This window comes from Schistocerca americana, chromosome 2, assembly GCF_021461395.2.
Source record: "Schistocerca americana isolate TAMUIC-IGC-003095 chromosome 2, iqSchAmer2.1, whole genome shotgun sequence".
NCBI classification, from domain to species: Eukaryota; Metazoa; Arthropoda; class Insecta; order Orthoptera; family Acrididae; genus Schistocerca; species Schistocerca americana.
In genome coordinates this window covers 950,146,138-950,167,008 of record NC_060120.1, presented here as the reverse complement: position 1 = coordinate 950,167,008, position 20,871 = coordinate 950,146,138, and the positions used below count along the sequence as shown (strand labels likewise).

Genomic DNA, 20,871 nt, shown 5'->3' with positions numbered 1-20,871 from the left:
GTTTGGTCAGATTGCTTTCTTTGCCAAAATTGCACTAAATTTTGATAGCAGTTCAATCTTGTAAAGATATCGCCATGATAACTGAATTACTAATGAAACTCAGCTGGCATTTTGTAGGTGTAGAAGGCTGTACCTCGTTAAATAGATTAAGAATAGTTCATTTAATGAGGCAAAATCATTAACACTTTGTGTTATAGACCTTGCTGCTGTCCAATAATTCCTCTATAGGACTGATAATTGTCTTTCCTTGTAGTGTTGTCTAAGTGATTTATTTTTTAATGATATAAATAAAATAGAAACAAACATTCACATGGGAAAAATATATTAAAAACAAAGATTCCATGACTTACCAAACGGGAAAGCGCTGGTAGATAGGCACAATAAAACAAAAACACACACACAAAATTTCAAGCTTTCGCAATCAACGGTTGCTTCGTCAGGAAAGAGGGAAAGATGAAAGGATGTGGGTTTTAAGGGAGAGGGTAAGGAGTCATTCCAATCTCGGGAGCGGAAAGACTACCTTGGGGAAAAAAGGACAGGGATTGGAATGGCTCCTTACCCTCTCCCTTAAAACCCACATCCTTTCAGCTTTCCCTCTCCTTCCCTCTTTCCTGACGAACCGTTGGTTGCGAAAGCTTGAACATTTGTGTGTGTGTTTGTTTGTTTTATTGTGCCTATCTACAAGCGCTTTCCCATTTGGTTAGTCATGGAATCTTTGTTTTTGATTTATTTTTTAGATTTACTGTGTGTGTGTGTGTGTGTGTGTGTGTGTGTGTGTGTGTTTTTATGGAGGAGGGTGGGGAGGTACAGGCACATTGTGTTTTTAATCATTTTAATCAGAACACTCCCATCCACACTACAAAATGCCGCATGAGTTTCATTAATCATATGGTTTGCTAGCTAGCCAGTTGAACTACATGCAACATTTTGTCCAATTCTGCTAAGGAATCTATACGACCAAACTCAGCATAAAGTAATTTATCATTATGCAAGGGATTAAACAGTTAGACAGCACAGTTAGTCAGGTACTGTGTAGTCAGCATACAAGTACACCACCAACATAAAAATATAAATATGAAGGGTGTTCTCTTGCTAAATCCAATGTGTAATGTCTGATCACATCTTTTCTTGTATATGTTTGTTTAGCTCAATTTAAATGGTGACTCAGTGATTTATGTTCTTATGTCATTACGACATAGTGTATTAATAACCTATAGAACATGTAACTAACAAAAATAATCCGTGAAATTGTTCTGTTTTAGGCTACATTACTTGGTAACCTCCAAGAAAGTTTAAAAGATCTTGATAGCAAACTGAAACGCCGTGAAAATGAAGAACTAAGGCGTAAAAGACTAGCATATGTTGGAATTAGTTTAGACAATGTGCTTCCAAACAAATCAGAAAAGGAAGACCCAGAAGGTGAGGGACCAGAGCATTTTTATGTAATATTTTCATAACAATAGAGCTCACATACAGATTATGTCATTATGGTATGCTGGTAAATCTCCTCTTGAATTTAAACGAGTATTACTGTCAGCCAGGATCTAGCCTTTTGCCACTTGTGAGTGATCACTGAGGTGAATGGTTGGAAATATAGTTCTTCAAATGATGAGGTCTACAACTGTCCTTTCTCAGTGCAGGTGCTGGAGTTGACATCATCTGTGACATATCACTAGGTCATGAATAATTACACTATAACATGTAGTGAAGAAACTTGTTTATAAAACAGGACAATGCCTTGATTCTTGTAAAGAAGCTAATTCTCCTCCTGACAGTGGGAAGGCCCATCCATGTACAAGTAGTTTTCATATAATTTCCTTCACTAACTGTGAGAGACAGACCTCGAGGGAGTTGGTCGACTACCACTGTGTCTGGGTCCTGGAATTTATACAGCTACTCATTTTATATCACTACTGGCTATTACTGAATTGGCAACAGACTGATAACATTACTACTGTGAACGGGTTTTAATTTGTGACCATGACTGTATGTATGGAAAGGTATCGGATTGGTTTTGTTTCTCTAAAGATTTCTATTGAAAGGAAACAGTAACAGAATAAATGGGAATCGAACCAAGGCTCTATTAGTAATTAAGTAAACTGCAATTTTGTGAAAGGAAATGGTTGCCAGACTAATTAGACAAAATTGTACCAAGTACCAGCATGATCCATAAACAAAGTTCACTATTGGGACTGACCTAATCTGATACTGAAATTCTGTTTTGCTCGTAAGATACAAGGCAGTAGTGCAATTTAATAAGTAATGAACCAGTGGCTTGACATGAACTACACAAGAGGAGAAATTGTGTGAAGTATTTCAAAACTTTTGCTCACTAAATAATTATGTGCTTTACAACCCCACAGAGTTTATTAACTTTTGTTAAAGAAGGCAACTGCTTTGGAAGTATCACAGAACTTGGAATTGGACCCTGCCTAGGTAACCAACGAGGGATAAAATACAGGGCTCAATAGAAAGTTTACAAAACACAAATGTATTATTGAAAAAGAAATTGCATCACTGGTCCATGCAGTTATACAGAACTCAGTTGGTAATTTGAGATGAAGGTGGTGGCAGTGCTGATCTCCTGTGGGTATTCAAAAAAGGTGGCAAAGCTGTCCATGGGTGTTGCTGTGTAACAAGCTCTGAGAATTCTCTTCTGAGCATCAGAATTTTGTATTAAAGAGCTAACCAAAGTAAGCCATGAATAATTAGCCAAATTACTTGCGCATATGAGGCTGTATTATATATTGCTGAAGTTCTTCTTGCGTCTTTCAGTTCACAAGATGCGAATATTCGGCCTGCTGGCCACCGGCGACTCTTACCACTAAGGAGCCATGCAGTTGAATCACCAGATCCACCTTTTCTATTCCCACCAAGCTGTTTCATTGCCGAGGGGCTTCCCTCCATGTTTTACGGGATTGCAAACCTACATGCCTTATGCATGAACCAGTATTACAACAAAATTTTTAACATTTCCATTATGTTACAGCATATTACTTTTGAAAATACATCCATAGATTAATTACAATTACGTAAATGGTCATAAATAATGAATAAAACATTTACACAGATTGTACATCAAAGAGCTTGGTGACAAAGAAGCCACGTTAAGTAAAAACAGACAAAGAAGTTAGATAATACAATTGTAGGTAATACCAGTAACAGTGTTAAAAGATGATTTTAGTGGCGTTTTGGGGGGCAGTCATTCAGCAGGCCATGTGCAAATGTCACATAAGAGTTTTTATTTCACATTTTATTTTTTAAAAAAGCTTTTAAAATAATACTTGAAGGTGCAATATCCTCAAACAGCTTTACGCATGGCTTTCTGAGAATGTCTTCCTGTCCAGAGTTTCTTATCCCTATATTGGTTTCTTTTTCTTTTTTTTTTTTTTTTTTTTTTTTTTTTTTTTTTTTTTTTTTTTAGCAACCATATATCATTTGTGAATAATAATTACAGGCTGGAGAGTTCGACAGAAATTCTGGTTTTAAATTGCCCACAGTGAAATCAGAGAAATTGAAATTAGAAAGTTTATCTATAGATATGGCGCATTTAACAATCAAAAATTGTGCTGTGTGCCCTTACCTCATTGTTGAGCCGGAGCATCAAGAAATATGGAGAGTGAATGGAAATGATGGTCAATAAGCTGCCCACAGGCAAGGAAATCAGCTGTTGACTCATGCCATTCCATCTTCTGGACACACAGTTAGTGCAAAACAATATAGACCAATCTCTGTACAGGACATTTTCCTCTGACTCAGTGCCTTGTACTCTGGAGAAAAGACCTACATATTGTATTTCAAAAACACTGTGTTTTAATGGAGTTAATTTTACATTCTGACAAGAGGGCAGCTGTACATTAAGCGAGAACACAACCTATCTAATATTGGGACAAGTCACTTGAACAAATTGCAAATCTCTGTAAGACTGACAGGACCACTGTAATTATTTACCAGTCTAATGACTTCAAATGTTCCCTTTACATAAAAAGGAAAATTTCTGATAATAAAGCTGAAGCAATAACTTCTGCAAGATCACCCTCGACAGTACTGGGAAGATACCTGAAACCAAATTTTGCCAACTTTGAGAAAACTGAGGTTAAAGTTTGTAAAGAAAGGAAGCATCCAAGATGTACACAGTCCTCGCTCACACCATATGGAAATCCAGCAGATGCTCCTTCTCATCTAAATTACTGAATCCCCACCCAAGCTGCAATGTTCTTTCACTGGCTCATTAATTGTGCTCATTCTCACAAGGTTCATAAATTCATGATCTCCAGGAATTGGAATTGTTGTTTATTGAAAAAGTGTTGTGTTAATACAAAATGCATTTATTCAAATGTTGCTACCCATCAAAATAATTTGTACTTCATGTGTTACAACAAACCTTCTTTATTAAGTTAACAAATGTACAAGGCTTTGTTAGCATCCAAGCTTTGGTCCCATTTGTAAAACTGTCTCCACATTTTAAATAAATTATTAGGTCCTTGCTATAGTTTGAATATTAGCACCATATTGTTATGTATTTGGTTCACATTGCATCGTTTGTAAACAGCATTTGATTAATTTCTATGTATTTTTATCTGTTTGAAAAGTTGGCTTAATAAGCCTTTCCACCAACTGTTAACTTTGTATGTTGCTTCCTATTCTGTGCTGGGACAGTTGTTTTCTGTCATATGTACACCAATCTTCACCATGTGATAAATCTCAGTCTTTGGTGTCCTTTGAGTCTACAGTATTTTAGTTCCATATTATACATTTCCTTGAGAATTTGATTGGTATTCGTCAGTCTCATATGTTATGTATTACCGTTCATCATTGTAATGTACTTCATCTTGCCTGCTGGTTTTTTCTTCAATCTTTCTTTCTCATAGTCAGTGATTCGTAGCTCTAGGTTAGAAATGGAAAATTTTAATCGTGATGTAAGTCTGCAGCTCTCGGGACCATTGTCGTTGAAGATAAAATGTGGGTCATTAGGCTGTGTCCATTTCCTCTTCATTTTCTTTCTACACAATCAGTGTTTTGACATCTCGTCTGGCATCTTCTTTTGGATTTCCTAGTGTTTTTGGTTAGCCGAACACTGTCAAAGAGCAGTATTGCATACACCTAAAAGAGTGAGCTTTTTTACACTTATTCTAAAGAAGTGGAGCTATTCTGGCTACTATTGGTTGGCCACTGTCATTGTATAAGAAGCAAAATAGGCAGAGCAAGAGAGGGGAAATGTTTTATCGAAGTATTATCGATGTGTTGCAAAAGTGGCTTCCAGATCATTTGTATTCCTTGCTTCCATAACTGCGTATTAAGTTCCTCGATGGTGGGAGGTCACAAAGCTGGTAGGATTCACAAAGTTGGAAGCATATAGGTATCTTTCCTATTTAAATCACATTTGTTCTTAGAAATCTCAACCACTTCTCTGACTTTACTTCTGTAACTGTTGCTGTCCTTGGGTAGCATATGAATATTGTTAAATTTGTTGTCTTGGCCATAGTTTTCCTGCTGTTCTGTTACCATAGATTTCACACTTTGTGTAAACCGCATGAGGTGTTAATGCTGTTTAATAATTATTTTTATTTTCATTCACATATATACACTTTGCCTTAGTCTCATGTCACTTCATAGACTCCCGCAGTGATGAGGGAATCTGGGGTGTCCGTTTTGTGTTGGGAAAAGTTCATTTACTTCTGTACACCATTTTATCATAGACTTCTGCTGACTTGGTCAGTAATTGTAGAAACAAATGGTAACCTAGGAGAGAGAGAAGACAATACTTCATCTTTCTTTTTACAAGATGTCTCACACCCTGGAAAACCGTGAAAACTTAGAGACTTTTTTTTGTTCTGGAAAACGTGGTGAATTTTTCCATTTTGCCAAAAAACCCAGGAAAAGGCACAGTACTCGATTTGCTTTTCAGCAGAGGCATATGCTTGCCTTCTGCATGACTCAGTGCAGAGCTGCATTTACTGACCGCTGCAGCTGTTTCAGCATTTCCTACCATCTTCCTTACCCTGCCCCTTCCTCTCCCCTTACCCAGTCCAACGAAACAGCCCAGCCAACCAGGCGTGGCCGTTGCTGGCTAGTGTGGAGGACATTATGTGCAGACTGCCAGATTGTAATGTGATGTGTGCACACTGGATCAGAGACTGCAGAATCCGTGTGTTGACTTTTTTGTGAGCACCTGCCAATTTTATAAAAATGACCTGACAATACAGTTTGTGTATGGGAAATAAGCAGTGTCTGATCCTCTGTCATCGTGGCTCAGTCTTTAAAATGCTATGTCTGGTGGCAGAGCATCAGTGATTGAATGTAATGGGAATCTGATCTTTTGAGCCCACCAAGAAGTATCTGTTTATGCTCTTCAAGACAAAGGTCTTCTCCATCTTTTGGATGTTGATTCCATTTTAAAACCTTGGTAGTTGTTCACCAATCTTCTAAATTTGTTCTTGTCAGGAATTTTTCTCTCTGAGGTACCCATCTGTCTAAGATCTTTTTCACATTCTTCGAACCATCTCGGCCTCATTGTAGCGGGACTTTGAATTTCACCACGCTGCTCTCGTTCCCTCAGGCATGAATTGTGCCGTCGCAGCGGTATGAGCGCTCGACTGCAGAGAAAATACTAAAATTGTAACTCTTTTTTGTTTTTCTATTCGTTTTTTATTGTCTCTTGATAGCCGAAGCTTAAGGCAGACGTGATCTGATTAAGACGAAAAAACTTATTAGTGTGTAGACATTGTGGACGTTGTTATGAAATTCGGAGGATGGAGAGTAGCAAAGTAAATTAAATTGCATACAGTATGAAGATGATTTTAATTGGTATAAATTAGTGATTCTTGGACGATCACAAGATTTCGGAGCAAACTTTTCACGCAGAATTGAAGGAGATTTTTGATGACCTGGACGCCGCACGAAAGAAGACATGTTAACCTGGTAAAGAATGAACTCTAAGCTACGTCATTTCACCCTGTCAGTTACATTTTGTTATTCTCTGTTCTTTTTCAATAATTTTTGTAGTGGAAATTGGTTTAACTTTTGCTCAAAAACGCCACAAGGACCACCCCAACAATAGCTTTTCCGAATAACGAAGTCCGATAGCTTTTCTGTAATACAAAGTCCGATTTGCTTTTCATTCTTTCCCTTTTTCACGGTCTCTCTCCTCTATTTTCTTTTTTTATTAACCACTACATCGTGTTCTTAGATTGGACGAAAATCCATATTCTTTTTGTAAGTCAGTCACTGTCCATCCTCATGAGATGACGTAATATAACAATCGTCTTCTTAATGGATGTTGTGATAGGTTCTGTCTTGCTGTACAAGTCCTCATTTGCTCTCATTCACCATTGTCCATCAGCTCATCTATTACTTAGGATTTTCCTTAATATCCTACGCTCTCGCTTTTCCAGCTGCTCAGCTTGGCCTTGTCTATTCGTGGTCAAAGTTTCCAACACATATAAGCCCTCAGGTTTTAAAACTGTATTACAATGTCGGAACTTGCCCCCAATACTCATAGCCTTTTTGTTATTGGTATTCTTTATCAGTTGGTATGCCTGGTCTAACTTCCTCATCCTGACATTAACTGCTTGTCCTTCTAATCCATTCTCCTGGATGACTTCACCAACATACCTGAAATTTTTAACTAGTCTGATTTTTCCCAGATTGATGGTGTTCCATTCAGGTCCATCACAGGTGTTCGTCGTGTATTTTGTCTTTTGAATAGAGATCTGGAGTCCAATTTTTTTCAGCAATTTCTGACAGCCTATTGATCTTGTTGACTGCTGACTCTATGTTGTTAGCAAACATGGCCAGGTCATCTGCATAGGCCGAGCAGTCAATGTACACCATTTTAGTCTTAGGACCAAGTCTGAACTGCTCTTCATTTGTTTCTTCTTGGGCTAACAACTTTCTCCACTCTCGAATGACCTTTTCCAAGACGCAGTTGAAAAGGAGTGGGATAGTCCATCTCCTTGTCTTATTATTTTTCATTTTAATTCTGAGTATAGGCTCCATTATGTTCTTGTATATCAACAAAATTTTTAGATTTTCTGATAAAATAGATGAAAATTGGTTAGGGACTGGAAAAGACAGTTTTTTATTTGACACTCAGTATAAGCATAATTAATAATATTTCATTTGAAAGCCCTGTCTATGGACAAGCTATAGTAGCTGTTGGCCTTCATTGTCTCCTTTAAGAACCCCATTTTCGATTCCGAGCCATTATTGTCATTGGTACAGACGGTACATGAAGGGACTGTTTTGAACACTGATTGCTTCTGGGCTGGATGGCAGTGTGAAGTTGCATCTAAATACCAACTTGTGTTCGTGAGCTTTCTATACACTCCATGCCCTGGAGTACTGTCAGATCTTCTGTAGATCACTGTATCTAGTTACGGGAGACTGACCTCACTCCATTACTAAAGTGAAATTGACTTTGGGATGAATCTCATTTAAGATATTGTGTAACGAAATTTTCTGAGGCACAAATGCTATATCACAGCATGGAATCAAATTTCCTAAGCCTACTAGTCCTCTCCCCCCCCCCCCCCCCCCCTCCCCCCCTCCCACCTATCTTTTTCCTAATAATGAAAAAGCAAGGAAAATAGAAATGTACATGTATGCATTTCAGCAAATCTGTTTTTATCTGTTGCGATTGTGGGGCAGACCAGGACTACAGCTAGAATCTTTGTCTTCAGTGGTGAGCCTCTACCAGATAGTCACACTCATGAAGGTTACACCAAGTGTGCTATCTGCCAAAAAGTGAAAATTTCATTCCACTTAGGCTTCAGCCTCACACATTTCCTCATAGAGAAACCAGTTCAGTGAGGCATGCAATAAAGGTTGTATATAGTTTGAAAAACTTGCAAGAGATACAATGTAATGAAGCATTAAATTCATATTCCTTACCTGCTTAGATGATTTGTAGAGCAGAGTATTATCCATGAGAAACAAATGCCTAGGTTCAACCTCACTCTGATACACATTTGAAATCTGTCAGGAGAGTGCATTTGGATATACAGTCTGCTGCAATGTTCTGATAAACCCATTTTCTTTATTGTAAGATGCAAGGAAAATGCTGCACACACTTCACTTCACAGCATGATTTCAGTTGTTTTGTTGTTGAAATAATGTTTCCCTCTCTCTTTCAGCAGTTTCTGTACCTGGCTCAAGGAGGTCATCATCTAGTTCATCTAGTTCTGCCTCATCATCTGATGACTCTGAGCCAGTTTACCAGTTGCGCCAGAGGCGTCAGACTGTTCTTAGCTACCGATACAATGACTATGACGATCTCATTTATTCTGCAATTCAGGTTTGTGTATACTGATCAAAGATGGCATTACTCTTATTTATACATTATTATAATTTTTACATCTTAGTCGAATAAAGTTGCATAACTTAAAAAACAAGGGTGTTTTTCATGTTAATTTTAAGTTGCTCTTGAGCAGTTACCTGATGATGGCAGTAGCACATAATGGCATGGACTCCACAAGATGTGGGAATTGTTGGGGGTTTAATCCTGATCCACAGCTGCTGCACCTTTGCATGTAACTAATAATTAGTTAATAGCTGTGTTCAAGGTATGTGCACGTGGCCCATTGCAATCCTAGATGTGCTGAGGGGGGACATGTCCACCACCTACCATAACAATACCTTGTTGGCAAGTAGGTTGCATCAGTTCTTGAATTAATGTAACTTGTTACTGTACCATCAGTGTGCACCAGCGTGTACACAACTCATTAGTCCAGCTGACATTTTTCTGTGCTTTGAGTATTCACTGATAGTGGTCATGCACCCTTGCTGATCTGCTCACTCTGTGATGTATGGTGAGTAGAGGAGCATTTGCTTCTGTGCTTCAAAGCAAGATGATGGTTCTGGATTGTATAGCAGTTCACCAGTTTCTGTTGTGCAACACTGAATTAGTGAGTGATTCATTACAATGTGATCCCATTTCTACTATTACATTTGCATCAGTTAATGGCAAATCTTAATGAATAAGTCTGTAATAACTGTTGGCATTCAACCACTTTAATAACACTTGATACAGTTCAGATGCTGGTTTCAAGAGATGCTCTTATTAGCTTGTTTACATTTTGTTTGTGGCATTTGTTAAATAAAATAAAAAGTACATTCAACTATTGGTCCTCATTTTACATCAAATTGGCCACTTCACACACTGCAACCAAGCAGCAGACCATGTCTGCTTCAGCTGTGGGTACCAAGAGTGTTCACTTGGTGCTCTTCCTGGTGTCTAGAGGTAATTGTGAGCTGCTATGACCAATGTACAATAATTATTACTGATAAAGTATAAAAACACTAGCTCACATCTGAAAAATGGTAACATTAAAGTGAACAAATTGTTTCCCATGACAGTTGATCAAGTTGCAGCAGTTTTCACAACCCGAGGTGCTTGGGCCACAATGTGGCATGTGAAAAGTCTGGTACCTGCATGAACCTTGAAATGGAGTAGCCTGTGCTTTGACCCCTCACAATCTGGATGCAACCAAACACACCATTATTGTGCATTTTGCACGTCCTTTGAATGATTGTTTGTCAAAAGCTGGTACATCCTATCACTAGACATGCTGAACTATTCTGGTTGCCATTGCAACAGGAGCACACTCTCTGTCAAACAGGACATTTAATTAAATTGCTTTAGTATATATTAACTGTGTTATGGGACAGAGAATGATGTGTAGTGTAACCCTCAACTTTTCTTTGGTTTCCAGGATGAAATGGAAGCTGTGAAAGGAGCTGGGAATCAAGGGAGAGGAAAAGATATTGCAACTATTGTTAATGCTGAGAAGGAGGAGCAGAAGGAAAAGTTGGAGGCTGGTGACAAGAAAGCTGAAGATGATGAAACCAAAAAGAAAAAGAAGGAAGAAAATGGAGAGGAAGGAAGAGACTCAGATGAGGAGGAAGAGGAAGATGAACCAGAGGGCTACATACCTCCTGTGAGAAGATATCCACTTCCCAAAAAGAAGCATAGACGACTTAACAGTCTAGACATAAGTTCTGAGGATGATGCAGATTCAGATGAGGACTTCAAGGGGTCCAGGTAAAGTATTCCTTTATAGTATATTTTGTGTATGATTGTTGATACCATATAGCAGAGATGCTGAACTGCGATAGGCACAATAAAAAGATTCACACAATCATAGTTTTCGGCCATTAAGGCCTTTGTCAACAGTACACACACACACACACACACACGCCAGCACAACTTCCACACACGTCTGCAGTCTCAGAGAGCTGAAACTACACTGCGAACAGCAGCACCAGTGCATGATGGGAGTGGCGATTGGATGGGGGTAAGTAGGAGGCTGGGTGGGTAGGGGGAGGGATAGTAAGGTGGGACTGATGGACAGGGAAGTTTTGCAGTTTAGACGGCGGATGGGAGAGAATGTGCAGAGGGGGGAGGGGGTAAGTAGTGGAAAGGAGAGAAATAAAAATAAATTAAAAGACTGGGTGTGGCGGTGAAATGACGGCTGTGTAGTGCTGGAATGGGAACAGGGACGGGGCTGGATGGGTGAGGACAGTGACTAACGAAGGTTGAGGCCAGGAGGGTTATGGGAACGTTCCCGTTCCTCACCCATCCAGCCCCGACCCTGTTCCCATTCCAGCACTAAACAGCCGTCATTTCACCGCCACACCCAGTCTTTTAATTTATTTTTATTTCTCTCCTTTCGTGCCATGGAACAGGAGTCCCATTTCAAATTGGATGACATCACAGAAAAGAAAAAGCTAGCAGATATATTCTGTTTGTCATTTTGAACTAAGAGAACTGTCATTCATATCAAATACAACACAATGAAAATCACAGTTTATGTACTTATGACATGTTACTGTCTTGTAGAGGGAAGATCAATATAATATGATTTCTGAAGATACACTTTTTATTAGTGATAGAAAGTTGAAGCTAGTTAATGGCTATCAGTTTTCAGCAAAGTAGAAGCTGCAAGGAGAAGTAGTTGACAGTCAAGGCAATGTACATGGTTATTCTGGATGTTGAATCAATAAGCAACAGTTCAGAATTAAAAAGTAATGGCAATCATAATCTAATCAAATATACTCTCAAGCATGGAACATTTCATTCTGGTGGCTCAGGTGAAAGGACCCAGGACACTTCTGTGCTGAGAAATATCTGAAATTTTAATAAAACTAGTAAATAAATTGCGAATTCAAAGGTAACAATCTCGAAAGATGATGTCATCAAACTGTATGCTCCTGTCCTTAGCAACTGAATCAAAAGTCAAGATTACATTGCAGTAGAAAAGCCATTAACAGCAATGTAGCAATAAGGAATTAAGAAGAACTGTGTAGTCGATGAGCAGTTGCTGAAATCACTGACTACATTTACATTGAAGAATTTAATAACTCCATGAATTGGAAGATCATTGACTGCAACTTCTAAGGCTAAAATTGTTTCATCAGTCCATCATGCCCCAGCAGCCGACAGTAGCCAGTCCACTGCTTGTCCACCTACGGCAATGGCGGCTTCAGCTGCACACCAACCTTCAGCAGTGCAGTTCACCCAGCACAGTGATCTGTCTTCCCTTGAGAATTGCAATGCTGTGAGCTACCCAAGCATTGTTTGATGAGCTGTATTAAATACAAGCTGATTTGTATAAGTTTTGGTGGTGGTGTGTGTATTGAGACAGTAATTAAAAGTGGAACTGGCAACCGAAGTTTATTGGGTTTGTTCAAGAAGAGAGACATTGCTCAGTGACAACTGGAAGCCAACGACAGTTAATTATGTTTAGTTTTGTTGCTAATGTATGTCAGTAGTGACGAGAGACATGGAGATGCACTTACATTTGTTTCAGAGTTTTAGTGAACTGAGTAGTAAGCTAGATGCGAGAAACACTGAGTTAAACATAAGTATCAAAGCTCAAGATGATCAATTAAACACCAGTGTAAAAGCATATTAATTTCAAAAAAGTTTTGGTGGAGACAAAAGAAGAGATGATAGTGGAATTAAATTCTAAGACAGATAGTACAAATACCAACTTAAAAGTTGGAATTAATGGCGGAAATACAGACAACTGATGCCAAACTCGAAAAACGTATTACTGAGTCTCTTAAAGAAAAACTAAATAATAAGATTTCTGTTTGTGGAAAAGATTTGGGTGTAGTGTCTGTCATTGAAGGCCCTCATGAGACTTTCAGTATACTGGACAAGGGAGTCCTCGTCACCACAGATGGAGGAAGCGATGACAGCTGTCCAGATGAAGGTACTGTTGGTGGTTAGTAGCTACAAATATCAACAGAGTTGTGGATGGAGCCACCCGAGAAGTGGAGGTTAAAGCCCAGGAATGTGACACATTGGGTTGAGGAGGACCAGGTGAAGTGGATGGGAAAGAAAGTGTTGAGGTTGTGAAGGAACAAGAATATGGTGTCTTGGGCCTGGGTCAAGATCATGAAGATATATATCACTGGTAAACCCAATCCAGGCAAATGGTTTGGGATTTTGGAAGGCTAGGAAGGTTTCCTCCAGATGGCCCATAAAAAGGTTGGTGTGGGTGGGTACCATGTGGGTGCCCATGGCTTTGATATGGATTTGTTTATATACCTTTCCTCAAAGGAAAAGGAGTTGTGTGTTAGGATATAGTAGGTAAGTTGTGCGAGGAGAGGGTTTGGTGTCTGAAGGACAGTGGAGAGAGAGTGTTTGACAGTGGCAAGGCCATTGGCATCAGGGATGTTAATGTATAGGGAGGTGGTATCAACAGTAAAGAGTAGGGATTCAAGAGGTAAAGAAGTGTTGATTGTGAAGAGTTGGTGAAAGGAGTGGTTAGTATTCTTGATGTGAGAGGCTAGGTTTTGGGCAATAGGTTAGAGGAACTGGTCAACAAGAGTGGAAATTCTTTCAGTAGGAGTGCAATAACCAGCTACGAAGGGGCATCCAGGACTGTTGGTTTTGCGAATTTTGGAGGCATGTAGAAGGTGTGTGCGGTGGGGGCAAGTGTGAGGAGGGAAATGGATGCAGGGGAGAGGTTCCAGGAAGGACTTAAGGATTTCAGTAGGCACTGGTGTGTGTGTGTGTGTACTGTTGACAAAGGCCTTAATGGCCGAAAGCTATGATTGTGTGAATCTGTTTATTGTGCCTATCACGATGCAGCATCTCCGCTATATGGTGAGTAGCACTTTCCTTCTCTCGTATTGTTGCATTCCATCCTGGATTTTCCATCATTTGATTTGTGTATGATTGTGACAGATGGATTCTGTTGTGGCCTATGTGGCTAGGAGGTAGGCCTTTGCACATGGCACTTGCAGCCGTAGTTCGAGGGTCACAATATATTTTTATGTTCCAAAAGTAGCAAGAAATTTTTACAATACGAGCAGAGGTGTGGTTAGAACATCAAATAAGCATAAAGTTGTTAGTGCACTTTACACTTTGTGAATTTTTGTCATCATGAGCAGTTATTCATTTATGAGTATAAATGTTTTCATCTTTCGCTCAATTTGTGTTGTGCGCATGTTTTTTGTTTGAAACTTGCAGTGACAGTGCACTAAGTGATAGGTGATGGTTGTGGTAGACTTTGATGAAGTTTCTGTATTCATCATTTGCTCTCTTCCTGTGTGTGCCATTTCTATTCAGTGATGAACTAGCATTGGTGATATATCATTTTCATAATAAATCGCAGTGACTACCCGACAGAAGGTTTCTACCAACTGTCTGACTCTTCCACCTTAAAGCTCTACCATAGTGATCCCATCCCAGAAGACCAACATAACCACCAGTGCCTACTGAAATCCTTAAGTCCTTCCTGGAACCTCTCCCCTGCATCCATTTCCCTCCTCACACTTGCCCCCACCGCACACACCTTCTACATGCCTCCAAAATTCGCAAAACCAACAGTCCTGGATGCCCCTTCGTAGCTGGTTATTGCACTCCTACTGAAAGAATTTCCACTCTTGTTGACCAGTTCCTCTAACCTATTGCCCAAAACCTAGCCTCTCACATCAAGAATACTAACCACTCCTTTCACCAACTCTTCACAATCAACACTTCTTTACCTCTTGAATCCCTACTCTTTACTGTTGATACCACCTCCCTATACATTAACATCCCTGATGCCAATGGCCTTGCCACTGTCAAACACTCTCTCTCCACTGTCCTTCAGACACCAAACCCTCTCCTCGCACAACTTACCTACTATATCCTAACACACAACTCCTTTTCCTTTGAGGAAAGGTATATAAACAAATCCATATCAAAGCCATGGGCACCCACATGGTACCCACCCACACCAACCTTTTTATGGGCCATCTGGAGGAAACCTTCCTAGCCTTCCAAAATCCCAAACCATTTGCCTGGATTGGGTTTACCAGTGATATATATCTTCATGATCTTGACCCAGGCCCAAGACACCATATTCTTGTTCCTTCACAACCTCAACACTTTCTTTCCCATCCACTTCACCTGGTCCTCCTCAACCCAATGTGTCACATTCCTGGGCTTTAACCTCCACTTCTCGGGTGGCTCCATCCACAACTCTGTTGATATTTGTAGCTACTAACCACCAACAGTACCTTCATCTGGACAGCTGTCATCGCTTCCTCCATCTGTGGTGACGAGGACTCCCTTGTCCAGTATACTGAAAGTCTCATGAGGGCCTTCAATGACAGACACTACACCCAAATCTTTTCCACAAACAGAAATCTTATTATTTAGTTTTTCTTTAAGAGACTCAGTAATACGTTTTTCGAGTTTGGCATCAGTTGTCTGTATTTCCGCCATTAATTCCAACTTTTAAGTTGGTATTTGTACTATCTGTCTTAGAATTTAATTCCACTATCATCTCTTCTTTTGTCTCCACCAAAACTTTTTTGAAATTAATATGCTTTTACACTGGTGTTTAATTGATCATCTTGAGCTTTGATACTTATGTTTAACTCAGTGTTTCTCGCATCTAGCTTACTACTCAGTTCACTAAAACTCTGAAACAAATGTAAGTGCATCTCCATGTCTCTCGTCACTACTGACATACATTAGCAACAAAACTAAACATAATTAACTGTCGTTGGCTTCCAGTTGTCACTGAGCAATGTCTCTCTTCTTGAACAAACCCAATAAACTTCGGTTGCCAGTTCCACTTTTAATTACTGTCTCAATACACACACCACCACCAAAACTTATACAAATCAGCTTGTATTTAATACAGCTCATCAAACAATGCTTGGGTAGCTCACAGCATTGCAATTCTCAAGGGAAGACAGATCACTGTGCTGGGTGAACTGCACTGCTGAAGGTTGGTGTGCAGCTGAAGCCGCCATTGCCGTAGGTGGACAAGCAGTGGACTGGCTACTGTCGGCTGCTGGGGCATGATGGACTGATGAAACAATTTTAGCCTTAGAAGTTGCAGTCAATGATCTTCCAATTCATGGAGTTATTAAATTCTTCAATGTAAATGTAGTCAGTGATTTCAGCAACTGCTCATCGACTACACAGTTCTTCTTAATTCCTTATTGCTACATTGCTGTTAATGGCTTTTCTACTGCAATGTAATCTTGACTTTTGATTCAGTTGCTAAGGACAGGAGCATACAGTTTGATGACATCATCTTTCGAGATTGTTACCTTTGAATTCGCAATTTATTTACTAGTTTTATTAAAATTTCAGATATTTCTCAGCACAGAAGTGTCCTGGGTCCTTTCACCTGAGCCACCAGAATGAAATGTTCCATGCTTGAGAGTATATTTGATTAGATTATGATTGCCATTACTTTTTAATTCTGAACTGTTGCTTATTGATTCAACATCCAGAATAACCATGTACATTGCCTTGACTGTCAACTACTTCTCCTTGCAGCTTCTACTTTGCTGAAAACTGATAGCCATTAACTAGCTTCAACTTTCTATCACTAATAAAAAGTGTATCTTCAGAAATCATATTATATTGATCTTCCCTCTACAAGACAGTAACATGTCATAAGTACATAAACTGTGATTTTCATTGTGTTGTATTTGATATGAATGACAGTTCTCTTAGTTCAAAATGACAAACAGAATATATCTGCTAGCTTTTTCTTTTCTGTGATGTCATCCAATTTGAAATGGGACTCCTGTTCCATGGCACGTCACACATCTCCAAGCCAGGACACTGCAGCTCATAATAAACTGCCAAACCAACAGCTACCGGAGAGCAGAGGTGTGTTGCCAATGTTGTTCCACCTTCCAGACATGCTGCATCCATCCAAACACAAGTAGAAACAAAAATATGAAACAAACTTTTGAACACTTTGTGATTCTAAATTGTTTAAATAATAAAATGAATACTTTCAAATTTTGTGACAGTTGTTCATCAGTCAGGCCACATCGAGTGACACTTCTTAAATATATGAATGTGATATGTTACAGTTATTACACCACAATGGATGATACATTGAGCATTCAAGAGTGACATAAACACAATGTTGTGTGTGATGGAGATGATGAGAGAAGAAGGGAGGCAACGGGGAGTTCAAGGTGGCTATGGTTGGGACAGAGGGACAGCAACAGGACCACATTGAAATGTGATGCCAATGATATCCTCATGACACTGGCAGGAAGAGTTGGGTTTGAGAGATAGAATGTGTGTGTAGGTTAATGGAATGCAGTGGATGGAACCGGAATAGAGTTGGTTGTGAGACAGTGACAAACAGAAAGTATTGGGGATGCAAGGATATCTTGAAAGGACAGTTCCCGTCAGTGTCACTCAGCAAAGCAGTAACACAGAAATGGAAAAAATAACTGACAAAAATCCATTAAAAATCTGCTTCCTGTACTTGGTCCTTCATCTGGGAAGAGAGGAAGGAGAGAAGAAAAGGGAAGATAGGGTAAGTGGATGTAGGTCACTCACATTCTAGGTTAAGAGGTAGCCATTGGTGGGTAAGCAAAGGAGGAGTATAGGGCGTTAAAAAAAAGTCAAAAGTAGCGCATCATAAGTATTGTTTCAAAGCAAAGAAGATAGTTGAGAAGTAAAGAGGTATATGTGAGATGAATAATATTAATAATACTAAGTAAGAAGAGAAAGAAAACAAAATAAATTAAATAGATTAACGATGAAAATGTGAAAAATAAAAAATTTAGATTTGAAAAATCAGTAAATTAGTAAAGGCCGAAATAAATCTCGGGTGAACAGCCTGGTATGAGTGTGTATAGGACACAATATTTCTGCAATCGACCACGTTGCCATCATCAGGTGCGCTGTTGTACTGAATTTTATCATAAAATACGCCTGGAGAAATTGAAGAATCACAATTAGTAAAGGGCCAAAAAAGGAAAAAGAGTAGAGGTTAACAATTGTTGAGTCCAGGAGGGAGGATGAAAGGATGTGTTGGCACACAAGTTCCCATCTGTGCAATTGCAAGGACTGTTGTTGGGTGGAAAGATTCAAATTCCGAGTGTGATGTAGTAGGCACCTAGGTCCATGGAATTGTGCTGGAGGGCATGTTCCATCACCGGGTAATCCCAGGCAGACAGTTTGTCTGTGTCCATTCATGCGCAAAGCCAGTTTGGTGGTTGTCACACTTGTGTAGAAGGCCATGTAGTGAATACAAATCACATGACGTGTTGTTTCACGTGTGACCCTGCTTTGAATGGTGTATGTTTAGCCAGTGGTGGGGATGAAGTAGGTAGTTGTGGGACACAGATTGGCAACCAGTGAAACCAAGGATGTTGTGCTTAATAACAATTCTGTTACTGGGTATCCACTTCACCTGTGGCTACAATTAATTTTGTTGGGCAATTGGTTTGGTCAGACCTACATAAAATGCTGTGTAGAAGTTACCACAGAGATGATATATCATGACATGATTGCTTTCACATGTAGCTCTGCCTCTTGTAGAGTAACATAGCCTGAGATAGAATTGGAATAGTCCAGGACTCCAACAATTAGCCAGTATAGTCTGTTAATGCTGCAGTCAACTGCACAGCTCTTCGGCTATAGCATTGTGATACTTCACTCATGATTCTGCAGTATCATATTAATTATCTTCTAAGCAATTCATCCTAACAATCCATGTTTTCTGATGTACTACTAGATTTTTATTGCTGTCTGCTTGCAACTGTATAACTGCTTGGGTTTAACATGTCTCATATCCTGTGTCTGTTAAACCATTACTTCTGGTAAAGTCACATTTTTATGGTACACCTTGTTTTATATCTCTAGTGTTCTGATGTTCATAGTCCATTGTAAAATCATGTTTATAATAGACGTGTGAAAATTTTGATCTAGGCGAGAGGAGAAAAATATCTGCATTAACAGTTACAACAGCAATGGGGTTTGCATCTGTGGTGTGAGATGTAAAAAAATAGTGCATCTAGGTTTTATCATTATATGAAAAGAAAAAGAAAGTGATTAATTATATTTGCTAGTGAACTCATCACATAAAAATATCCAACAACTTTCAATATAGTATGGTTACAGTTATATCTTTTGCTGCTGTGGTTGTTTGCTGCTGCTTGTCATCATTGTATGTTCTCTGTTTAGCAAGACAGCTGTTGGAATGTTACTTGTCATGTTTTCATTCCAATTATAATTCATTTTTCTGTCGGCTCCACTTGAGGAGTTAAGAAAACAAGACTGTTTTCTTTTCTGCATTTGGACTATTGTCAAACACTTCTACATGTTATTTTTGTTACATAAAGAGATTACTGCAGCCAGGTGGAATATTGAAGTCAGTGTGTAACTGTATGTTTATTTTATTTCTGTTACACAAAGTGATTACTGCAGCCAGGTGGAATATTGAAGTCAGCGTGTAACTGTATGTTTAATGATATGTAGCTCAGAGGAGGAGGAAGAAGAGGAAGAAGATGCAGATGAATCGGATGATTCCGAGGCACCCGGGCGTGGGCGCAGGGGAAGATCCAGAAAGAGGCATGCTGAGCCAGTTCGCAGATCCTCACGTGCTAGGGTTACTCGCTTTGATAAGGAGTTTAGTGAGTACAAATTAATTCCTTCTTTCTCATTACAGATACACTGCACACAAACTCGTTTATTATTTGTGTTGTAAATTTTGTCGCCATTTGTGCTTTTGTTTTCTTTTTTGGAATCTGAGAAGTAATTGTCCAGAATTCTAATCCTTTTTTATCTGCGTTTTGTAGACAAGATAAATGGCAGTAACTAATCAAAGAACAAGTGAATGTACTTTGTTCATAATAGTATACACACTCAATTACTGATATTTAATTATCAAATAGTTCCAGAGATAAAGGATTGTAATCCTTCACTATAATTATGAAATTATTTTATATTCTAGTTTATTTTTGAGTATTCTTATTAGTATTTGTATAAAAGTGAAAAGTCCGTTAAGAAATTTGCTAATTACACAAAGAGACATGTGGGCCAACCAGATCTGCCAGTCAAGTGGTGCAACTCCCAGGTCAGCTGATAAACAAGTGGTTTTAGCTTGGGGCCTGCTGTAAAACATCCCCCAACAATTTCATCCTTTCTATCTCGGAAGAAGGAAACTCTGTTCTTGAAAGGTACATGTGATGTTGTTGTTGTTGTTGTTGTATTTATATATGTTGTATTTATATACAGGGTGGTCCATTGATCGTGACCGGGCCAAATTTCTCACGAAATAAGCATCAAATGAAAAAACTACAAAGCACGAAACTTGTCTAGCTTATAGGGGGAAACCAGATGGTGCTATGGTTGGCTTGCTAGAAGGCACTGCCATAGGTCAAACTGATATCAACTGCATTTTTTTAAATAGGAACCCCCATTTCTTATTACATATTTGTGTAGTACGTAAAGAAATATGAATATTTTAGTCGGACCACTTTTTTTCGCTTTGTGATAGGTGGTGCTGTAATAGTCACAAACATATGGCTCACAATTTTATACAAACAGTTGGTAACAGGTAGGTTTTTTAAATTAAAATACAGAATGTAGGTATGTTT

At 39.0% G+C, this 20,871-nt stretch overlaps 1 protein-coding gene across 1 annotated transcript in view; it reads left to right on the top strand.

The window, feature by feature from the left end:
- Positions 1 to 20,871, top strand: part of LOC124596114 — a 147,662-nt gene that overhangs the window by 82,447 nt on the left and 44,344 nt on the right. The window contains exons 10-13 of the mRNA XM_047135128.1: positions 1,263 to 1,419; positions 9,135 to 9,295; positions 10,713 to 11,041; positions 19,751 to 19,905. Coding sequence (XP_046991084.1) covers positions 1,263 to 1,419; positions 9,135 to 9,295; positions 10,713 to 11,041; positions 19,751 to 19,905 — 802 coding nt within the window. The remainder of the gene's footprint in view (positions 1 to 1,262; positions 1,420 to 9,134; positions 9,296 to 10,712; positions 11,042 to 19,750; positions 19,906 to 20,871) is intronic.